The 24,792-nt window shown below is 43.5% G+C and overlaps 2 protein-coding genes across 2 annotated transcripts; both read right to left on the bottom strand.

The window, feature by feature from the left end:
• Nucleotides 1-4,855: 4,855 nt before the first annotated feature.
• Nucleotides 4,856-7,692, bottom strand: LOC131351558 (extracellular calcium-sensing receptor-like). The gene is made up of 5 exons (XM_058386976.1): nucleotides 7,411-7,692; nucleotides 6,440-7,255; nucleotides 6,123-6,350; nucleotides 5,908-6,031; nucleotides 4,856-5,769 (listed from the first exon to the last, which is right to left on the bottom strand). The coding sequence occupies exons 1-5, from the start codon at nucleotides 7,666-7,668 to the stop codon at nucleotides 4,856-4,858; spliced, it is 2,340 nt and encodes a 779-aa protein (XP_058242959.1). The 5' UTR covers nucleotides 7,669-7,692.
• A 12,316-nt stretch (nucleotides 7,693-20,008) lies between these two features.
• LOC131351557 (extracellular calcium-sensing receptor-like) lies at nucleotides 20,009-24,434 on the bottom strand. The gene is made up of 7 exons (XM_058386975.1): nucleotides 24,339-24,434; nucleotides 22,967-23,130; nucleotides 22,555-22,846; nucleotides 21,618-22,386; nucleotides 21,267-21,490; nucleotides 21,034-21,157; nucleotides 20,009-20,916 (listed from the first exon to the last, which is right to left on the bottom strand). Exons 1-7 carry the CDS (start codon nucleotides 24,432-24,434, stop codon nucleotides 20,009-20,011), a joined length of 2,577 nt encoding a protein of 858 aa, XP_058242958.1.
• Nucleotides 24,435-24,792: the final 358 nt, after the last annotated feature.

Raw genomic sequence — 24,792 nt, 5'->3', positions numbered from 1 at the left:
AGAAAGCCAGTGAGTTAGGAGAGATGCAGACTACCTATATCTGTATTGTCTCTGTTAAAACAGCGGAAGTACATTAGGGAGTCTGATGGGTTGCTGTATCGGGTAGAGGATGATCCTCGCCAAGGTGAGCGCCAGCAACTGCCCTTGCCAGCTTGTTTAAAAGATCAAGTTCTTGAAAGTGTCCATGATAAGATGGGACACCAGGGTATTGAACATATGCTCAACCTGTTGAGGCAGAGATGTTTCTGGGTTGGCATGTATGGAGATGTTGAAAGATGGATCAAAAAGTGTCATTGGTGTATCCTAACCAAAATGCTGCAGCTGAGAATCCATCCTCCTATGAAGCCATTCTTAGCTTCAAGACCCTTGTGGATTACACAAGTGGTGGCTGTGGATAACACCATGCTTGAACCTGCTTTAGATAGTTGAGAGAATGTGTTAATTGTAACTGAAGTGTTTACCAGATTTGCACAGGCTTTCCCTACCAAAGACCAGAGAGCTGATACCACAGCCAAGATTTTACTGAAGGAGTGGTTCATGAAGTATGGAGTACCCGTGAGGTTACATTCAGATCAGGGAAGGAACTTGAGCTGATATCTGAGTACTGTCAACTTTATGGGGTGCGGAAAACACGCACAACTCCTTATCGTCCACAAGGTAATGCTCAGTGTGAGCGATTTAACAGGACACTCTATGAGTTGTTAAGAACACTTCCACCTGAAAAGAGAAGGCATACAATGTAACACCACATTCAACAACTGGGTACTCACCCTATTTCTTGCTCTTTGGGGTAGAACCACATCTTCCCATAGATGCTCTTCTGCGCCAGGAACATGCTGTGGACAGGAGGCAGGATTGGCTAGTAATTCACCAGAACCATCTTAGGGAAGCTACTGAAAGGGCGAGAGACTTGTATAAATCCTGTGGTTGAACATGTGATAACAGAGAGTGGGTTGGCAGACATTGATCCAGAGTGTGTGGTGTTAGAAGAGGTCACATTGCTTTGTCCTGAAGAGCCAAGTAACATAGATGTTGTAGGCTCCAGGTCAGATGAGGAATACCTAGATGTTGAACCATAGAATCTTGCTATGAATAGTGTAGAACAGCAAGCATTTGAATCAGTGCATTCAGTAGAACATGACCCTGCCCCTAGGGTAAACAAACCTGTATCTAAGTGGCCAGTTCCTACACCCAGAAGAACCACCCGAGCCAAACCCGTTTAATGAGCCAAGATCGGCATGCAATTCTGTTTCAATCAGTCCTGAAGTTTTTTCCCAAATTTTTTTTTCAAGCCTTGGTAGTGTGTTCTTTAGAGAAGTGGTGAAGGAGGTTAAGAATATGTACTAAGTCATTGAGGACATTGACTTTCTAGCAGGGGAGAGTGTGGCCAGGTAGTAACATTATTTCTGGTGTATGTATAATTATATTAATTGTGTGTGGCCCCTTTAAGAGGTTTCTACTCATGCGACACTGTTCACATGTGTTGCATGCGTGCAAATATTTTACCTAATACCTGTAAACTTCCTAAAACAGCAGTCAGATTAAAACCCAGCTAAAGAGGAGCATCTTTGTGTTTTGGTGTATTCTTCCCTATGTACACCCGGCTACATAGAGAAAGTGGAAAGTGCTTAAGGAGAAACAGAAGGTGTGGGATAACCAGAACATTTCTACTGTCAACCCTCATTTAAACTGAGGTCTGTTTCTATTAAGAAACAGTGAGTAATGTGAAAAGTCCCAAGGCAGATTTAAAAAGTGAAGTTGATTGAAAATTTCATGGTGTTGAGACAAAAGTAACAGTGTTGAAGACGTTAGTGGGAAAAAATTTACTGTTGAAGTCATGTTTAGTGGTCATGGTTACAACTGTGGCTGTGTCATTGTACAATGACCATCTGGCAGAGAACCTATTCAGCCCATTTCCAAATTGCTTGATATCAAGGAAGCAAATGGCCAACCTGTTCCATACTTAGGGCATGTTGAGATCAGTATAACATTCCCTAAAGATTTCATTGAAACCGGACAAGAAGTATTAATTTTAGCTCTTGTCCAAGAGGTAAAATACCTTTTCTCATAGGTACTAACTTGCTTGATGCAATTTTCAGTGAGCACAGCAGCCTTAAAGAAGTGGTGGTGAAGACAGCTAGTTTTGGGTATGATGAAATCAAAGCACTGAAGATACGAACCAGACAAAGTTCCACAGGACATCTTGGTTTATTGATGAGTGATGTAAAACTAGTGAAGTTGTACATAGAGGGCAGTGAGTTGCTTTGAAGTGTTTTGTAAATGGCAATAATGATGATACAGTAATCTCCCGCTATATCGTGGTTCATTTATCACGGCCCCGGTGAATCACAGATTTTTATTTTGAACATAACTCATTTTTTTCACGGATTTTCCCGGTATATTGTGGAATCCACAAAATTTATAGTGAATTGTTTTTATGTTGAAATAAGGTCATTTATTAATAAAAATATAATTATTAATTACAAAATATAAACATTAATTGAAAATATTAGTAAAGTAAAATGTTAATAAGAACACAGCATTGTTTAGGAAAGCGTGGGATGCTGAAAATCAAAATACATCAAAATATAGAGATATGCTTGCAAATGTTTTCTGTGTGTGTTTAAAGAGTGTGGGAGGATCATTTGTGGCTTAAACAATAAAAAAAAACATTTGGGGTGGAGTCCATGTATTGCAGATTTTTGTTTATCGTGGGTGGTTTTGAAACGTAAATTGCTGTACTGAACATGATGTCTTGCTTGAACAGCTGATAACATTAATCTTACTTGGGGGTATTTTTGTTTGGTCACTTTTCCCAAGCAGAGGTCAGTTTCCTGTTTGGGTAAGAAATTAAAACGATCATGACATAGCATTACCTCTTAATTGTGTTATTGCTGAGCTGACCATACCTCAGAGAATGTTTGGAAACATTTCCTTTTCTGACTCCTTTCGTATTGATGTGTCTAGTGTGTCTCCTTAGTCACTCAGTAGGTTCACACATCCTAATCTACTGGTGATTTGAGTGATTTGCCTTTGTTGGAAAAACGAAAGAATTGGATTGTAACAAAACTCAGTGCTTAGTCCAATGTTTTTGCTCTGCCTTACACTGATTTTGGTTATGTAATTTGGGACACATGGGTATTAAACAAACTGTGGACTTGTTTTATTGGCTAAAAATGGTTTATGATGTTGAGAATAAGATAAACACTTGTGTGAGAGGTGTGAGAACTAAAAAAAAACAACCTTAAAGGTCTGCACTGGTAAATATCCCTATATCCTGCCTATTGAAATTGCTTTGTATGGATTTTCTTTCATTTGAGCCTGATATTCAAAATATCAAGGATAATTTGGTCATAACTCATAACTCTTGGAGTGGGGGATCGTGTTCTGGTCTAAAATCTCTGATTGTGTGGTAAAAGCATGTTGGCAAACTGATGGAAATCAATGGTACTGGATGGAAATGGGAGACTTACGGGCCTGTGTAGTGCAGCCTGTCAATGAGTAGCATTAAACTAGAACATTACATAGGGATTTGTTTACAAAAAAAAGTGTAGTGCCTTTGCGTAAAAACTTAGCTTGGCTGGATGACCTTGAAGAGTGAGGCAGCAGATAAAGTTAGCTATTGTTATTTTTCATTTGTTACAAAATGTAACCCCATTGATGGTGATTTAAGCGAACTTTATGCCCGGGCTATGAGCTCTGGTGAGTTTATTCAGAGCATGTTTAACCTGTACATCTAGTTAATATGGATATGAAAACTGATTGTTATATCAGTGTAGTTAATATTCATTGTTTAATTGACTATTTGGAAAGAAAACTGATTTTAATTACTTTGAAAAGTAAGCTATATCAAAGTGATTTTGTATCTGTAGGAGATGTGTTGTAGAAGAACATGTTCTTATTCATTATTCCTATGGTAGGACCTCAGATTAAAGTGCCTAGATCGCACACCACAGGGAGAAGAAAAAATACATTGTCATTGTCTCTGCAGTCCTGTAAGCCTCTGCCTATAACACTTTTGTGTGAGATATGCCCAATCATCAGCTTTGTATGACCACCTTTTTACTTATGATGTATGATGACAAAGGCATTCCACTGCCCTTCTTTCTGCATTGCCTCATTATATTTATCAATGCTTCATATTTGTTAATCATATTTATTTCTTATTGTCCCTTTTCATATCTTGCAAAAGTGATTCGCCTGTTGAACAGGTGCTCATAGTATGGTCTGGGAATTTTTCAGAAGACAATTACATACACAGAGATAAAAGAAAACAACTGAAAAGTAATATTTTATTTGATTTTCTGTTAGTTTATTATAGGCTACATCTGAAATTAAAAGGTAAAAATAAAAATCTGACTTGGGCATATCCATATTTTTTGGACAGAGTCAAGTTGCTGGGTTTGTCATGGATACTTTGTATTTTGCCAATTTTCCATGGAGTAATGTTACACCACATTGATTGAAAAACAGTCCCTTACACTGCTTTGGTACTTTTACTTTTATTGCTAATAGGCCTTTGACAGTGCACTTAGAAATGGTTGTGGAGTGTGTTTCTTAAGATTTATTCTATTGCATAGAATACAGAAAATGTTTGAAAATTATTTTTGAGAAAAAACAGCCTCAAAATATGTGAAGACGTGCTAGTTATGTCACCATACTTCTTGCACTAAGAACTAACCATATGTAACTAGTTCTGCAAAGTATGATAAAATATGCCAGTTTACGTGCAACAGTTACTTAAGTTGCAAATCTTTATGCTAAATGATATTGAAAGCTTTCATTTAAGTTAGTACATGTTCTTTAAATAGGTTACTTAATTTAAACACATTTGTATTGGTAAAGATCTGGACAGCTAAATTGATTTTACAGGTGCTTTAGTCATCATTTGCTTCTTTGTGTTCTTATCTGGTTTCAGTATGATTATATAACACTTTGGAACAAATATGCAAAATAGTAAACCAAAGCTTGATGCTAAAATGGCAAATATCTCTACAGCTACAGTGAATTTTCCAGGAGAGCTGACATAAGCAGGAATAAATGTGATCCAAACTGCACAGAATATGAGCATGCTGAATGTGATGAATTTGGCTTCATTAAAATTGTCAGGCAACTTCCGGGCCAGAAAAGCCAAGATAAAACACAAAAGAGCCAGGAGTCCTATATAACCCAGCACTGCCCAGAAACCTATAACTGAGCCTACATGACATTCTAATACGATTTTTTCTTTGTAGTAGTTCATATTATTGTAGGGAAAAGGAGGGGATATTGTTAACCAAAGTACACAAATAATGATCTGTAAAAGAGTGAAGGCAAGTACACTGAGTCTCTGCTGTGTAGGCCCAAACCATTTCATTACATTACTACCTGGAAGTGTAGCCCTGAAGGCCATTAACACTACTACTGTTTTCCCCAGAACACAGGAGATACAGAGGACGAAGGTGATCCCAAACGCTGTGTGGCGCAGCATACAGGACCACTCAGAGGGTTGTCCAATGAAAGTAAGTGAACAGAGGAAACACAGAGTCAGAGATAAGAGCAGCAGAAAGCTCAGTTCAGAATTATTTGCTCTAACGATTGGTGTGTCCTTGTGTTTGAAGAAAATTACTGCAATGCAGACGGTGAAAGCTACTCCTAACATAGAAAATGATACCAGAATGATTCCCATTATTTCTTCAAAAGAAAGGAATTCCACCAGCTTTAAGACACAGGCATCGTTCTTTTCATTAGACCACAATTCAGGAGGGCACTTGATGCAAGATATAGAATCTAAAGAAAGAGAAAATCACTTTAGATAATTACAATTATTTAGTTTTTTCAATCAAAGTATTTGTAAATTTTGTTTATTGCCCTAATCAAATCCTTCATTGGCTCTGTATCAATGACACAAACCACAATTCATTATACCTGTTATATTACTGATTTCCCCCTCTGCACATGGTATACAGTCAAAGCAGCAGATTGGCCTTCCTTTCTGCACAGCCTTCCTGAATCCTGGGGGACAACTGTAACTACACACTGAGACAGGCACCTGAAATTTGTTTTTTATTGTTTTATTGTAAATTAATACATTTCTAAAATGTTTTTTTCTCCATATTTACGTTTATATAGCTCTAATTTACCTGTGGTTTATTGTGAGCCCAGGCTATAGTATTTTTGTTAAAAGACAGCTGAAGGTGTGATTGTAGAGAGGCATCATAGAAGCCAACTTTAACAAACACTGTTTTACCATCTTCACCTTGCTGCCAATTCAGCACATCATACCGTGCTGCTGGGTCTCCATTCTCATCAAAGAATACATCCTCTCCTGTTGCAGTGGTGAAATGGATTTTCTTCAACTCATTCACTGTCTAAAGCAAATGTTGCATACTCTTCAGTAATGCATTTTTAATTATTACTGAAAAAAGTAATTTTCAGGAATTGTTCTTGTTACACTTACCTTCCAGGGTTGCAGGTAATCTGCTAGTTTTGTACATGCAATAACACCTTCTTGTCCATTGTCCCTCTCTGAACAGCCATAACTTTTATGTAGGGCATAAGCCACAGCATACACAGCCTTATAAACATTATTTGAAATTCGTAAGTCTGAAACATCTGTATACATGTTTTGAACATGAGTGAGGCTTTCATTGCCTTGGCACAACTGTTTCATTTCAGCATTTTCCTGTGTCAGATATTTACACTGAAATATTGTCTCCCATACCTCTTTGTAAAGAACTACATCAGAATCTGGATTAAGCTTATTAAAAAATGACCCTAGGCCATTGATATTAGCTTTTGGGATAGCAAAACCCACAGACCCTTTCAGAATATGCTGCCATTTAGCATTGGCAGTGTTCAAATCGGAGATCCAGGACTCACTTCCAATCCACTGAAACCCAGTCATGTTCTGCAAGACCATTTCCCTCAGAAGAAAACCAAAGTCAGAGTATGCAACAAAAGCAACAATCACTTTGGAGGTTGAAGTCTTGATAATCTCAATTATTTTCAAAATTTTTTCTCTGGGGTCTGTCTTAAAAAATGCTTTGGAATACTCAACACAGATTCCCTCTTCTTTAGCTGCACTGATAAATGCACTTATGCCATTTTTCCCATAGTCATTATCACTGCACAGGGTTCCCACCCAGGTCCATCCAAAATGTTTGACTAGCTTTGCCAAAGCTCTGCTCTGGAAATAATCACTGGGAACAGTTCTGAAGAAAGATGGGTGTTTTTTTCTGTCACTTAGGCATGCACATGATGCAAAATGACTAACCTGTAATGAATGTACATGGTTAAAAGTATATATACTGTAGATAATACCACTTCGTATGTCTTCCTGAGAATCAATATTTGCTTTCATAACATGCAATGCAAGTGTAATTTCAGCTAAATTCATGTTTACAATTTCCTATTGAACAAAATATTTACCACAGGAATATGCAAAGGTCCCACTGTAGTAGAGATGGCAATAGTTGGAGTAGATGATGATTGACCTATAATTGCTTGAACAGTGTCAGATTTGGAGCAGTTCACTAAAGTTGTATTTTCTACATGGTCATTGACTAAAGACAAGGCAGCTCTTGTGGTCATTTCAACTGATCCACATGCATCGTAAATTTTATAACCTAAATTAATGCCAGGAAGAATATCAGTTCTGTTGTTGATTTCTTCAATTGCGAATTTCATTGTTTGTGCACTTTGAAATTCTTTAAGGTTCAAACTGGGAAACAAAATCCACAATATAAGTCAAAATATCTTGTAAAATTTAGAGTGCAAATATTTTAGGAGTATGTTTTCATCATAACCTCATTCATTTTGAAATTCTCCTAATGCTCTCTTACCTTATGCATTCTCCTCTCTTGAGCCCTGATGTAAATGTTCGTGCTGGCTGCTCCCATTTGTCATGGAAGGAAAAAATCCCACCAATCAGAACATCCCCATCTTTACTGAGTTGAGGAGGATTTGCCAGTCCTTGGATGCTGCAGGGAGGCTCAGCTGCTCTTACCTGAGTAAACAGAAGCCATGCATGCAAGAAACTCATTCTCATTTCTCCAGAACCCCCTAGACATCTAGGCTTTTATAGAATCCCATTTAACTCCCAAAATACCTAGATGTCAAGGTGTGCTGTTTACTTATGCATATGTACTACCTCATTAATTTGCATTTTACATAATACCCGCTAAAATGCCATTGTGATATTCCTATTATTTCTGTACCAAGATTAGTATTGAATTGATGCACAGAATGGGGCATGCTCAAATTGTATTGGCCACATCCCACATGGTTTCTCATTCAGGTCATACTGATTATTCTTTTTATATTGAGCTTTTTGAATGCATCAAACTCAAGGATTAAGTGTAACCCAGTTATTGAAGTGGTTAACTATAATTATTTAGATGTATATAATTAAATACAGAGCACCAAAAAAAAGTGTAGTCCACATGCATTAAAAATTTCGCTTGGCTGGCTGACCTTGAAGAGTGAGCTGCAGATAGTAGCTATGGTGAACTATTTAAAAAAAATTTAAAAAAAAGGAAAAAGGTTTATTTTATTACTTTTCTTATTTATATACTTGAGTTATGAGATATATATATATATATATATATATATATATATATATATATATATATATATACACACACACACACACACACACACACATATATATGTGTGTGTGTGTGTGTGTAAAAGAACATTTTGTGTTTTGTAAAAGAACATTTTCTTTGCTGGTTTTCTACGTCAGGTATGGTGTAAATAAGTTTGAGGAGTTCTTGTTCATGTTTGATAGACATGACCATTTGGTTATTGAGCTAAGCTGAATGAATGTGCTCACTCAAGCATTAACTGATTGTTGATTGTGTCTCCAATTGTCAGATTTTTTTTTCTTTTTAATTTTTTTTTTTTGCTGAGCCTAAAGAGTTGGCGAGTTGCCTAGTGTGCGTTGACTTGTATCAAAATGCCATCTTGAAGAAACATGACCAGTTACTTCAAGTGTTAACGATGTCTGTGGATCTACTTGAGATTTCAAGAAAAGGAAATCAGAAAAAAAAATTACATTCATTCAATTTAAAGGAACTTGATTTTCTTTTATTATACAAGTAGAGAAAGACATCAAAAGGACTTTTTTTAAAGTATTTTTTTCCTCCAAAGGACTACTTCATTCTCTGAAAGGACAATTGAAATAACACAAAAGTTCTTATTTTATTGTACCAATTCATTTTGCATATGTATTTGGTTTCATCTCAACCTGAAATGAGGTGTGTGTATGTACATATAGACTGACAAGAAAAAGTTTGGTAACACCAAGTCTTTATTGTATGTTTACACTGAAATGTAAAAGAATGAATATTAAAACACATTCATTCATCTGTACCAATTTAATCAGCAGGTCAGCCATCTAAAACTTCAAAGATCACCTTTTCCAAAAAGAAGTCAAGTATTTTCGAGTGTCCTCCTTAAGAAATAGATACCTCACTGCTCCTGAATTGGCTACATTTTTGAATAAAACCAGGGGCTGAGACACTGTGTGTAGGAGACCTACTAAGATTGGCAAATCGGTAGAAAAGTGGACTGAGATGCACAAACAGTGGACTTTAGAGGACTGGAACCAAGTCCTGTGGACTAAACCATTCGAGATTTGTGCGTGCATGATTTCAAGTTTTTAGTTCAACCTGTACTGTCTTGCAGTAAATTTTAACACTGATGCGTGCCCTCCACTGGCTTCCGGTAGCTGCATGCATCAGATTTAAAACACTGATGCTTGCCTATAAAGCCAAGAATGGACTAGCACCATCTTACCTCAAACATCTTATTACTCCTCACACTGCACCTCACTCCCTCAGATACACTAGCACTGCTCGACTGGTTCCACCATCTCTCAGGGTAAGAGGTAGATCTGTGACCTATTTAACCAGTGTTAATGTATATATCAGCCTTAAAGGGGGGAGCTGATAGTTGTTTTCCACATTCAGCTATTGTCAAATGTATATAGTTACGGTTCTTGACTTGTACTTGCCTTTTGGAATTGAAAGATGTTGTGGTGCTGAGTGGTGATTGGATTGGTTTTTAAGCAGTAACTGTTTGATGAGCTGTCAAAGTTGCAAGTCTTCAGAAAGTAAACTGTCTGAACAGACTGCTGGATTGGAAAAGTCACAAACCTTCTTGACTCTAAGGAAAATTGTAATTCAAGTTTCTGACTTCTAAGAGCTTTCACATGGGCCGAAACTGCTGATATATGTGCATCTTTCTTTAAAGTAGGTGCTGAAGCTTTGTCTGGAAGTGAGAAAACGTATTTTTATCTGCCACATGACCAGTTAAGCACACCTGAGGTGCAGAGGGTAATAATTGAGCATGTTGTCAGAAGTTATGATTTTTCACCTTTGCATCCTAGCAGCCCAAGGCTGAGGCCATTCTTTGGCAGAACATCCTGTCCAAGTGCAGAAATGAATTATTACACAAGACATTCTAGAATAGAATTTTACATGATGGATCCTGCAAACCTACCTTACATGTGGTCTGGAAAACAGTCAATAGTCTTTTGCCCCTACAGCAAATGTGGTAAAACATTTAGGACCGAATGCCAGCTCTAACAATAAGCCTTCTTGATTTAGCATATGCTACTATGGAAGATGGTGACAAGCTTTTTGCTAAGTTTCTTGGCATAAAAATTTTAGTGAGAAAACTACACCAGGTTAAGTATGTAACCCGGTTTCCTGAGAAGGGAACGAGATGCATCGTGTGTCGAGAGGACCAACCTACCACAGCACAAACATCCTGGGGGGAATGCCCCTAGCCCAGGTGCTGGACAAGGCAACACGCCTAGTGAAGTGAGCTGTAATCCCTAGAGGTACACAACGCACCTCATAGACCTAGGAAATAGCTACCACTACCCAGCACAAGGTGAATTACTTTTGTAACTGACTCCATTGGCTCAAAGGGCTCAGGGAAGCCCCTCTAGGACCACTTAGAGGTCCTAGGAGGGGAGACACTGTCTACAGACCACAACCTTATTCTGCTTCAGCCTCACTATAAAACAAAAGTGAGGAGACTACCCACAACCACATGCTCATTTAAGAAGTGGTCTCCTGAGGCAGAGCAGATTCTGAGAGACTGCTTCAGGGACACAGACTGGGATGTACTGCAGGGGCCGCTCAGTGGGAACATTGAGGAGGTTGTTGACTGCACTACTGACTACATCAACTTCTGTATGGACGTTGTTGTTCCAGTAAGAACTGTACGCTGCTATGCAAACAACAAGCCCTGGATCACAAGTGAAATCAAGTCGAAATCAATCGAGTTCTGCCATGTGCAACAGTTCACGGACAACACTGCTGTCGTGGGCTGTATCAGGAAGGGACAGGAGTACAGAAAACTGATACAGGACTTCATTGCATGGTGTGACTGTAAGTATCTGCACCTTAACATCACAAAAGAAAGATGGTAGTGGACTTCAGGAGACCCAGGCGTCAACGGTGACTGTGTGGAGTTTGTCAAGACTTACAAATACCTTGAAGTACTGCTGGATTATAAAATGGACTGTACTGCCAACACAGATGCTTTGTGCAGGAGAGGAGAGAGCCGGATGTACTTCCTAAGATGGCTGGTGTCCTTTAACATCTGCAAAAAGCTGCTGCAGATGTTCTATCAGACTGTTGTGTTGAGTGCCCTCTTCTATGCGGCAGTGTGCTGGGGAGGCAGTATCAAAAAGAAGGACACCTCATGTCTTGACAAGATGGTGAGGAGGGCGAGCTCAGAACTGGACAGCCTGATATCAGTGGCAGAGAGTCTGTCGCTGAGCAGGCTCCTGCCCATCATGGACAATCTACTTCATCAAATGTACAACATCATATCCAAACAGAGGAGCAGCTTTAGTGACAGGTTGCTGTCACTGCCCTGCTCCACTGACAGACTGAGGAGGTCGTTCCACGTATACCTCAATGTAGATGGTGATAGGCCTTAAAGATCGGCGTGTCTGCAGGAACTCTAGCACTGTATTAATAGGGCAGTGAACTAGAACCAGATGATGTGTATAACACCAGAGGCAAAAGTTCAAAATAGTCTCCACAACCTCAGTTGGGAGGTGCCCCTCTGGGGTCAGACCCCGATCATGTGCTCTGGAATGTAAAAATCTCTCAGTGAGAGAAATCTGGTCTCTACCTAGTGCCAGATCTGGTGCACCAACCTGAACAGGGGGGTGCAAACACAGACCGACCTAATGATTGAATACACAGAGCGCTTCCTGAAGACAAAAGAAGCTGTAGTAATGTGACCTAGATGTCCTTTTATGATCGTCCTTTTGAAGGAACTTGATGCTGCATCACGGCTGACGCTATGGGAACACTTCTACGTGGAAGTTGTGTCTGAATCTCTGTGTGAAATCACGCCGATTTATCAGCTTGGGTAGGTCATGTGATGAAGCATAGCACACCAGCAAGAACATAAAAGGGCATCTATGTCATGTTACTCCAGCATCTTTGTCTTCATGAAGAGCTCTGTGTATGTTTGTGTCAATTGTTTGTCCTGTCTGTCTTAACTAGAGACACTACTCACAAAAGATAAGGATATTTGGCTTTCGGGTGAAATTTCAGGATGCACCTAAAATGCACTATAACCTTTACAGGTGAACTTAATTTGACCTTCTCTACTGTTCAGTGTTTCAGTACTTTTTGCATAACTTGCTGTTCTCTAACAAGGTGCTTAATGGCAAAAGTCACAACTGGTGTTTGATCCATGAATCGAGCAATAAATTTTCTGGTTCAACTAGAATTGGTATTTAAACAGTCCTCTTTAACAAAGCTGTTCACATTTTGACATTATGAGACCAAGACGATACCTCACAATTGATCAAAAGTACCTTGCCATTGTGAGGCTTCAAACAGGATGTTCTCAGAGGGAAGTGGCCACTGAGCTTAGAGTGTGAGGCACCCAAGTGTCACATCAGACCATTCGAAACCATTTACATCAGCGTGGTCTGCACGCTAGACGACCTGCAAGGGTACCTGACCTCACACATCATCGTCTTGCATGGGCCAGGGAGCATTTACGCTGGACGAGGGACCAGTGGGCCTCAGTGCTGCTCTCTGATGAAAGTTGATTCACGTTGAGCAGAAATTATGGCTGCCAACGATGTTGGAGACGTCAAGGAGAGCGCTATGCATCAGCCACTGTTGTGGTGATGTTACAGTCTCAGGTGTGTCTACACAATACAGACCTGCCCTACATCTTGTGAATGGTACAGTGACAAGCCAATACTACCTGAATAACATCATTAATCCAGTCATTGTGCCCCTGCATGAACAACATAGGCCTAATATCATCTTCATGGACGACAATGCTCCAGCTCATCGTCACATCATTAGGGAACGGCTGCTGGAGGCTGGGGTACCTCAAATGGAGTGGCCTGCACTTTCTCCAGACCTGAATCCCATAGAAAACCTATGGGATCAGCTGAGTTGCCGTATAGAGGCTCATAACCCTGCACCTCAGAACCTCAATGACCTGAGGGCCGCCCTTCAAGAAGAGTGGAATGCCATGCCTCAGCAGACAACTCGTGAACAGCATGAGACATTGTTGTCAAGCTGTAATTGATAGTCAAGGGCACATGACAAATTATTGAGACATTGACATTTTTTGTTGTGGTATACCCACCACTGTTGTTGGCTTTTGTTTCAATAAATTGTTTGAGATGAGGAAATCACCATTGCCTGCTTCTACCTAAATGCCCTACTTTCATGATATAATATCACTGTAGTGTGAATTTTTTCCATTTTCCATAAATTTCACCCAAAAGCCAAATATCCTTAACTTTTTGTGAGTAGTGTATATATAAAAGATTAGGAAAGATGGCACGTTCAAAAAGTGTGTGCTCTGTGTCCCACTACATTTTGGGGGACGACTTACACTATTTCTGTGTTGTTTTTTTATAGTGGAGCGTGCACATGCGACTCTCGAGGGAGCCGGTTGCGTGTGCTGCAAAACTTTTCCTGTCCATAAACTCCACTCTCGCTTGACTGTTTTCTCCAGCGAAGCACCTGGGCATCGTGACTCAGGTCCCGCGTCTGCTATATATATATATATATATGCCACATATGCCTTAATGTACAGAGTGATAGACCCTCCAAGAGGTGTGTGTGTGTGTGTATCACTCTGAACATTAAGGCATATGTGGCAGCGTATACATATATATATGTATATATACATGCACACCGCCGCACGCATGCAGAAAAGAGTCGCTCCTCGCCCCCTGCTGGACTAATAGGGATGGCGTGTTTTGTTTTGCAGGCAGCTCAGACTAAAGCAAGGCCTTTGTGGAACCACTGAAGCTCAGCCCCTCCTGGATCTGCACCTGCCATCCCCAGCCATTTTCAGCCTTCTCCAGGACGCTGCTGCTGCCGTTAGCCCTCCCTGGCCTAGGCGCCCTTTCAGGAAGAATCTCCTTAGTTGGTTATCCTTTTTTTTTTTTGTCTTTTTTTTTCCCCCTCTGGTCTCCTGCTAACCTGAGTTCCTGTCTTCCCTACTTTCAGTTCGGAATAATTAAAAGCTGGTGTTGACGTGCTCCTGGGCTCTGTGTGGTGTTCTCTGTCCCCGCTCAGTGCGCTACACTGGTGGAGAATGCGGGCAGGCGACGCAGAACAGGCTCCTGCGGTCAGCCTGGAACACATTCTAAAGCACCTGCTAGAGACAAGTATCCACCAGCAGGAGGCTACACGGGAGCTAGCCTGGGGCCTGATAACCACCACTGAAGAGCTAAAGGAGCTCCGAAGAGGGCCCCATGCTGCGGCATTCCCTCTCCCAGACCCCGGCCACGCTGCCCGGCGCCTCCTCACAAAGATGACAGCAGAGGATGACGTGGAGGCCTTCCTCGAGACGTTCGAGCGTACGGCGGAACGGGAAGAGTGGCCACGGTGTGATTGGGCCAACGTGCTCGCCCCCCTTCTCACTGGGGCTGCCCAACTGGCCTATTATGCTCTCAAAATGGAGGAAGCACAGGACTACGAGCTGGTTCGGGCCGAAATCCTCACCCGGTGCGGCCGATCTCCAGTCAGTGCGGCCGGGGACTTCCATAAATGGCGGTACGACCCCAGCGCCAACCCCTGGGCCCAGATGGATGACCTCCTTCGCTGCTGCCGCCGGTGGCTACAACCAGACCAGCTGTTGGCCAAAGAGGTCACCGAGTGGGTGGCCATGGACCGGTTCCTGCGAGCCCTCCCTTCGGAGGAGCGCAAGGCCGTGGGGCTGTGTAATCCCACCTCCCCGAGAGAGCTCCTTGATAGGCTGGAGTGTGCACTGGCAACCCTTGAGATCGGCCGGGACCTATGGAAGGCAGATTTCCGACCCCCTCCCTGCCGGCCCCAGGGCACCCGGCTGCCAGACACAGGGTCCTATGGAGAGAAAAGGAGGCCAGAAGAGCGGCCCCCTCGAGGTCCCGTAGACGAGCCCATGCCTACCGAGCCCGAGCCCACCCCTCCAGGTCGGGCTCCCAAACCTTGGCTCGCTGGATGTGTCCTGCATGCGACCACCATCCCGGAATCCCCAAGGGTCACCGTGGAGCTCAATGGCCGCTCCGTGCCTGCCCTGCTGGACTCAGGGAGTACCATCACCCTGGTCCGACCCGGCGTTCTAACCAAGACAGCAAAACCGGCAGGGATCATACCCGTCTCCTGTATCCACGGGGATGTCCGGTCCATCCCATCCGCTCAGGTCCTCATCCGGGGCCCAGCCGGGGAGTGGCCTGTCGTCGCGGGAGTAATCCAAAATCTCCCAGTCCCTGTGCTACTCGGGTGTGACTGGCCAGGGTTCTCCACCACCATGAAGGGCCCCAACCAGGCGAGGCGGCCGCAGAGACCCAGAGCCCGGACAAAGCCGGCGTGCATGGCCCGCGGAGCCCCGGACCCAGAGCCTTCCTCCCCAGGTGAGTCTGAGAAAGAAGCTAATCTCCTGTCTTCCCTATCTCAGCAGATCACCAGGGAAGGGAGTTTCGGACGGGAGCAGAAAGAGGATGACCGGCTGAAGCACTGCTGGCTATAAGTTCTGCAGGTAGAGGGTGTAAACACCCACCCAGTGGACCAGCTTCCCGCAGCGTATTTCCTCGTCAAGGGGGGATTGCTGTACTACCACACCGAACGCCGTGGGGAGCCATGTGACTTATTAGTAGTCCCTCACTCACGGACCGCCCTCCTCCTGCATCTGGCCCACACGCATCCGCTGGGGGGCCATCTGGGCCCGCGTAACACCCTAGAGAAACTCAAGTACCGGTTTACCTGGCCTGGAATGCAGGCAGAAGTCCAAGCCTTCTGCCGGGTCTGTCCCAAGTGCCAACAGACAGCCCCCCAGAAGCCAGCGCCGGCCCCTCTCATTCCGCTCCCCATTATCAGCGTCCCCTTTGAACGGCTCGGCATGGACCTCGTCGGGCCTTTGCCGAAGTCCACCCGAGGTCACGAATACATCCTCGTGATGATGGATTATGCCACCAGATACCCCGAGGCAGTGCCACTTTGAAAAGCCACCTCCCGCAACATCGCCAGAGAGCTTCTTGCGCTCTTTAGTCGGGTGGGAATCCCCAAGGACATCCTCACTGATCAAGGTACGCCTTTCACCTCACGACTAATGGCAGATCTGTGTCGGCTCTTACAGGTCAAACACCTGAGGACGTCCGTGTACCACCCACAGACTGATGGGCTGGTGGAACGGTTCAATCAGACCCTCAAGAGGATGCTCCGCCGGGTGGTAGATGAGGAGGGGAGGAACTGGGACCTCCTCCTCCCCTACATCCTCTTTGCTGTTCGAGAAACGCCCCAGGCCTCAACAGGCTTCACCCCCTTCGAACTCATGTTTGGTCGGCGACCGCAAGGACTGTTAGATGTGGCCCGGGAAGCCTGGGAAGGACAGCACTCACCGTTCCGCTCTGTGATCGACTATGTCCAAGACATGCAGGCGAGAATAGACCGAGTGGGTCCTATCGTACGAGAGCATATGGAGGCAGCCCAAAGAGACCAGCAGCGAGCCTATAACCGGCCAGCCCAACCCCGGGAGTTTCAGCCCGGGGACCAAGTAATGCTCCTAGTCCCCAATACTACCTGCAAGTTCCTAGCCAAGTGGCAGGGGCCCTACACAGTCTTCGAACGGGTGGGACCTCTAAACCACCGCCTCCAACAGCCAGGTAAGCACGCAGACACACAGTTATACCACATCAATATCCTAAAAAGGTGGTTGCCGGCCCAGCCGGCTGTGTCTGTATTTGCTTCTGCCGCCACAGATCCCCAAGAGTGCACCTTAGTCAGGAGGGGAGAGGAGCTCTCGCCAGCCCAACAGCAAGATCTCACCGAGCTCATCGACCAGTTCTCAGATGTGTTCTCGGCCACTCCAGGGCTCACGCAGTTGGTGCAACATGAGATAAAAACCCCTCCTGGAGCGGTGGTCCACCAACGGCCGTACAGGGTCCCTGAAGCCCGACATCAGGCTATAGAAAAAAAAGTGGAGCAAATGCTAAGAGATGTCATTGAAAAGTCCACCAGCCCATGGTCCAGCCCCATTGTAGTGGTGCCCAAGCCGGATGGGTCCCTCCGCCTTTGTAATGATTTCCGGAGGCTCAACCAAATCTCAGAATTCGATTCCTACCCCCTTCCCCAGGTGGATGACCTCGTGGAGAGACTGGGAAAAGTCCGGTTCATTTCCACCCTGGACCTCACCAAAGGCTACTGGCAGGTGGCCCTAACCCCAGACGCTAAACCTAAAACCGCCTTCACCACCTCTGGAGGCCATTGGCAGTATAGAGTCCTGCCCTTCGGTCTTCACGGGGCCCCAGCTACCTTTCAACGTCTTATGGACGTCGTTCTCCGGCCCTATAAAGCCTTCGCTGCTGCCTACCTAGACGACGTCCTTATCCACTCCTCCACCTGGTCAGACCACCTCTTCCACCTGAAGGGGGTATTGAGCGGCCTCCGGAAGGCAGGACTGATGGCCAACCCCCGTAAGTGCCACCTGGGGCTGACATAGGCACAATACCTCAGCTACTGCATCGGACGGGGGCTGCTACGACCCCAAGAAAAGAAGGTCGAGGCCATCAGGAAGTACCCCCAGCCCACCACCAAAAAACAGGTACGAGCCTTTCTGGGGTTCTGTAGCCTCCCCTCTCTCAGATCTCACAAAAAAGGGCCAACCGGACCGAGTGCGCTGGACGGAGGAAACCGAGCGAGCCTTCCAACAGCTGAAAACAGTGCTCACCAGCCACCCAGTGCTCCGAAATCCTGACTTCAGCATCCCCTTCACCCTTTATACTGACGCCTCCAAGACAGGTCTCGGGGCGGTTCTGTCCCAGGTATTTGAAGAGGAAGAGCATCCGGTCCTCTACACTTCAAGGAAGCTAACCCCCGCTGAGAGAAACTACGCTGCAGTGGAGCGAGAAGCCCTGGCAATCAAATGGGCCGTGGAGGACCTACGCTACTACCTGGCAGGGCGGCACTTCACGCTGGTCATGGACCACGCGCCACTGCAATGGATGGCCAAAGCCAAGGACACTAACACACGGGTAACTAGGTGGTTCCTCTCTTTGCAGGACTTCTCGTTCCAGGTCCAGCACAGAGCCGGGAGCCAACATGGGAATGTGGATGGTCTCTCTCGCACCCACTCCCTCTGGGCCCAAAGACCACCAGGTGGGGGCTTGGGGCTAAGGGGGAGGCCCCGTGATGGCGCTGCGCACACCGCCACACGCATGCAGAAAAGAGTCGCTCCTCGCCCCCTCCCTCTCCCTGGAAAACACAAGCTGCAGTGATGCAGCACCCTGGACAGTGGCGCCCGCATAGACAGAAGCGGATCAGCACCATGGCTAGCGCCACTAAATTGGAGTGCAGGGCGGAGCAGGAGAAAGCGCGCCAAAATGCTCTGGGCCAATCAGAAGCGCCACTAAACTATCCACCCTCCAGCTGAGCAACACAACAGAGAGGCTGGCCTCGCCAGCCCCAGAAGGTAGGGGGAAGCCCGCTGCTGGACTAATAGAGGTGCGGTGCGGTGCGGTGCGGTGCGGTGCGGTGCGGTGCGGTGCGGTGCGGTGCGGTGCATTGCGGTGCATTGCATTGCATTGCATTGCATTGCATTGCATTGCATTGCAGGCAGCTCAGACTAAAGCAAGGCCTTTGTGGAACCACTGAAGCTCAGCCCCTCCTGGATCTGCACCTGCCGTCCCCAGCCGTTTTCAGCCTTCTCCAGTACGCTGCTGCTGCCGTTAGCCCTCCCTGGCCTAGGCGCCCTTTCAGGGAAGAATCTCCTTAGTTGGTTATCCTTTTTTTTTTTTTTTTGTCTTTTTTTCCCCCTTCTGCTCTCCTGCTAACCTGAGTTCCTGTCTTCCCTACTTTCAGTTCGGAGTAATTAAAAGCTGGTGCTGACGTGCTCCCGGGCTCTGTGTGTTGTTCTCTGTCCCCGCTCAGTGTGCTACTATATATATATATATATATATGCTGCCACATATGCCTTAATGTACAGAGTGATAGACCCTCCAAGAGGTGTGTGTGTGCGTGTGTATGACAGTTTAATATACACAAAATCAACTAAGAAGTAATCTGTCTTGGGCGTGTCCATATTTTTGGACATAGTCTAGCTGTTTAGTTTGTACATACAGTAATATTAAACCACATGGATTGAAAAACAGTCCCTTACACTGCTTTGGTACTTTTACTTTTACTTTACTTATTGCTAACAGGCCTTTGACAGTGCACTTAGAAATGTTTGTGAAGGGTGTTCTTAAGACATATTCTATTGCATAGAATACAGAAAATAAGTGAGATTTCTTGAAGGAAAACATCCTCAAAATATAAGTGAGAACATTTGCTGGTTATGCCAACATACTTGCACTAACCAATAACCATATGTATCTGGTCCTGCAAAGTAAGATAAAATATACCAGTTTATGTGCCAGTTATTTAAGCTGTAATTCCTGTTTTTTTTTTTAACTATTTTAAGTTAGTACATGGTATTTATACAGAGAACTTGTTTAAACAAATCTTTGTATTGGTTAAGATCTGGACAGTTAAATTCATTTCACGGGTGCTTTAGCCATCATTTGCTTTTTTGTATTTTTTTCTGGTTTCAGCATGATTATATAACATTTTGGAACAAATATGCAAAATAGTAAACCAAAGCTTGATGCTAAAATTGCAAATATCTCCACAGCTACAGTGAATTTTCCAGGAGAGCTGACATAAGCTGGAATAAATGTGATCCAAACTGCACAGAATATCAGCATGCTGAATGTGATGAATTTGGCTTCATTGAAATTGTCAGGCAACTTCCGGGCCAGGAAAGCCAAAATAAAACACAAAAGAGCCAGGAACCCTATATAACCCAGCACTGCCCAGAAACCAATAACTGAGCCTACATGACATTCTAATATAATCTTTTCTTTGTAGTAGTTCATATTATTGTGAGGAAAAGGAGGGGATATTGTTAACCAAAGTACACAAATAATGATCTGTAAAAGAGTGAAGGCAAGTACACTGAGTCTCTGCTGTAGAGGCCCAAACCACTTCATGACATTGCTTCCTGGAAGTGTAGCCCTGAAGGCCATTAACACAACTACTGTTTTCCCCAGAACACAGGAGATACAGAGGACAAAGGTGATCCCAAATGCTGTGTGGCGCAGCATACAGGACCACTCAGAGGGCCTTCCAATAAAAGTAAGTGAACACAGGAAACACAGAGTCAGAGAGAAGAGCAGCAGAAAGCTCAGTTCAGAATTATTTGCTCTAACAATTGGTGTGTCCTTGTGTTTGAAGAAAATTACTGCAATGCAGATGGTGAAAACTACTCCTAACATAGAAAATGATACCAGAATGATTCCCATTATTTCCTCATATGACAGGAATTCCACCAGTTTTAAGACACAGGCATCTTTCTTTTCATTAGACCACAATTCAGGAGGGCACTTGATGCAAGATATAGAATCTAAAGAAAGAGAAAATCATGTTAGGAAATTACAATTATTTCTATGTTGTTTATTAGTCTTATCACATTCTTCAGTGGCTTGTATACACCACTGACACAAACCCCTATTCATTATACCTGATAAATTACTGATTTCCCCCTCTGCACATGGTATACAGTCAAAGCAGCAGATTGGCCTTCCTTTCTGCACAGCCTTCCTGAAGCCTGGGGGACAACTGTGACTACACACAGAGACTGGTACCTGAAATTTTTTTTTATTGTGTACCTGAATTAATACATTTCTAAAATAAAAAAAAACACTAAATAAAATAAAATTTCTACAATTTTATGTTTATACAGCTGTTATTCACCTGTAGTTTACTGTGAGCCCAGGCTATACTGTTGTTGTTAAAAGACAGCTGAAGGTCAGTTTGCAGAGATGCATCATAGAATCCAACTTTAACAAACACTGTTTTTCCATCTTTACCTTGCTGCCAGTTCAGCACATCATACCGTGCTGCTGGGTCTCCATTCTCATCAAAGAATACATCCTCTCCTGCTGTAGTGGTGAAATGGATTTTCTTCAACTCATTCACTATCTGAAAAAAGTGTTGCATACTCTTCAGTTATGCATACTGGTATATTGTTTTCAGTAATTAAATTTGTTATACTTACCTTCCAGGGTTGCTGGTTATCTGCTAGGTTTGTGCATGCAATAGTACTTTCTTGTCCATTGTCCCTTTCTGAACAGCCATAACTTTTATGTAGGGCATAAGCCACAGCATACACAGCCTTATAAACATTATTTGCAATTCGTAAGTCTGAAACATCTGTATACATGTTTTGAACATGAGTGAGGCTTTCATTGCCTTGGCACAACTGTTTCATTTCAACATTTTCTTGAGTCAGAAGTTTACATTGAAATATTGTCTCCCATACCTCCTTGTAAAGAGCTACATGAGAATCTGGAGTAAGCTTAGTCAAAAATGACCCTAGGCCATTGATATTAGCTTTTGGGATAGCAAAACCCACAGACCCTTTCAGAATATGTTGCCATTCAGCATTGGCAGTGTTCAAATCGGATATCCAGGACTCACTTCCAATCCACTGAAACCCAGTCATGTTCTGCAAGACCATTTCCCTCAGAAGAAAACCAAAGTCAGAGTATGCAACAAAAGCAACAATCACTTTGGAGGTTGAAGTCTTGATAATCTCAATTATTTTCAAAATTTTTTCTCTGGAGTCTGTCTTGAAAAATGCTTTGGAATACTCAATACAGATTCCCTCTTGTTTGGCAGCACTGATAAATGCATTTATACCACTATTCCCATAGTCATTATCACTGCACAGAGCCCCCACCCAGGTCCATCCAAAATGTTTGACGAGCTTTGCCAAAGCTCTGCTCTGGAAATAATCACTGGGAAGTGTTCTGAAGAAAGATGGGTGTTTTTTTCTGTCACTTAGGCATGCACATGATGCAAAGTGACTAACCTGTAATAAATGTATTTGGTTTAAATATATACTGTAGATAATACAACTTGGTATGTCTACATTACATTACATACAAATCAATACAAATTGCCTCCATAACATGCAATGCAAATGCATTAATTTCAGTTTAATGCATGTTTATAATTTGAAATTAGACATAGGATTTACCACAGGAATGTGCAAAGGCCCCACTGTAGTAGAGATTGCAATAGTCGGAGTAGATGATGTTTGCCCTATAATTGCTTGAACAGTGTCAGGTTTGGAGCAGTTCACTGAAGTTGTATTTTCTCCATGACCATTGACTAAAAACAAGGCAGCTCTTGTGGTCATTTCAACTGATCCACATGTATCATAAATTTTATAACCTAAATTGATGTCAGGAAGAATATCAGTTCTGCTGTTGATTTCTTCAATTGTAAATACCATTGTTTGTGCACTTTGAAATTCTCTAAGGTTCAAACTTTGGAACAAAGTGACAATATCAATTAAAATGACAATAACAATAATCAATGTAAATAATTTTGGAATATGTTTTTAACATAACCTTATTCATTTTTAAATTGTCCTAATGCCTCCTCACCTTATACATTCTCCTTTCTTTGGCCCTGATGTGAATGTTTGTGCTGCCTGCTCCCATTTGTTGTGGAAAGAAAAGATCCCACCAATCAGTACATCCCCATCTTTACTGAGTTGAGGAGGATTGGGCAGTCCTTGGATGCTGCAGGGAGGATCAGCTGCTCTCACCTGAGTGAATAGAAGCCATGTGTGAAAGAAACTCATTCTCATCCCTCCCAAACCACCTAGACCTTTAGGCTTTTATATAATCCCATTTGACTCCCACAATACCTAGATGTCAAGGAGTGCTGTTTACATATGCATATGTTCTACCTCACTACTTTGCATTTTCCATAATACCTGCTAAAATGCCACTTTAATGTACCTATTATTTCTATACTAGATGAGTTTGAATTGATGCATAGAGCAGGGCATGCCCTACACAAATTAGGGCATGCCCTGCTCTATGCATCAATTCAAACTCATTTAGTACAGAAATAATAGGTACATTACAGTGGCATTGTAAAAACACAACTAATGAATAACAAAAACTCAACAAAAACTATGTATATATATATATATATATATATATATATATATATATATATATATATATATATATTATATATATATATATATAGATCACACATCACAGGGTGACAGAAAATTCACATTGTTTCTGCAGTCTGCAACTATCTGCCTTTAACTCTTTTGTGTGAGATATGGCCAACCATCAGCTTTGTATGACCACCTTTGAGCATCCCCTATTTTTGCCTGTGATGCAGGATTTCAAAGGCATTCCAGTGCCCTTCCTTCTGTACTGCCACAATAAATCTGTCAGTGCTATTTAATTGTTAATCATATTTGTTACTTATAGTCCATATTAGTGTCACAGGTGCGCCGGACTCTACCCCTCGTCAGCGCACTCGCACTCCTTATTGTAATTGATTGCACCTGCTCCTTGTTTTCTGTGCACGCGCTCCCCTACTTAATCTCCTCTCCTTCACTCCTTCGGGGTCTTATCTCGGACGTTGAGGCTTGCATTCAGACTCACGGAGGTAGGGTCTTGCATGCGGACTCTCGAACGTAGACTCTGACCTCCTTTCTTTCCGCTCCCTATCATTAGCACTTTCCTTAGCGTTTCTCTGCTACTCTTTCCCTTCTTTTCTACTCCTTGCTCCAGAGCGTTACTCCTCTCGCTTCTCCTTCCTTTTCTTTCCCTTCTTTTCTACTCCTTGCTCCAGAGCGTTACTCCGCTCACTTCTCCTTCCTTTCTATTCCTTGCTCCAGAGCGTTACTCCGCTCACCCCTCTCCTTCCCTTATTGTGTGTTCCTTAATAAATGTATCCCTCCAGGGGTTTAACTACTCCTTCTGTTCATGCCGGTCATTCCGCTACAGTCCGCCCGTTACAGAAGATCAGACCGCAACCTACAAAGAGCGCTTCCTGCACCACAGGAGACCTCCGCATCTCAGGCCGCCGCCGCCGCGTCATTCCTCGCGGTACTCCACGTGCTGCCTGGCTAGGAAAGTATGAGCTCTGCCAGTCCCGGGGTTACTCCTTCTCCATACTCCGGCTCGGCAGATTACAGTGGCTCCCTGTGGCAAGGCTCCCTCATGATGGAACCCTTCATACAGAAGGCTACCCGAGGTGCGGCATGCAGGACACTCTTCATGGAAAGCAAAGGACACACGGTTCTCAGAACTGCCACCGCCAACCAGAAACTGACTTCCCCCTCCAGAAGCGGCTGCAGCACTCCTGCAGGTGGATTACTTTAGACTTCTCCGCTCTGAGTATCTACCTCCCCCAGGTGCTGCTCTTGCCAATGCAGTGGGGATTGGAAGATGACATC

This window comes from Hemibagrus wyckioides, linkage group LG04 (genome assembly GCF_019097595.1).
Source record: "Hemibagrus wyckioides isolate EC202008001 linkage group LG04, SWU_Hwy_1.0, whole genome shotgun sequence".
NCBI classification, from domain to species: domain Eukaryota; kingdom Metazoa; phylum Chordata; class Actinopteri; order Siluriformes; family Bagridae; genus Hemibagrus; species Hemibagrus wyckioides.
This window is presented reverse-complemented; position numbering and strand designations above follow the sequence as displayed.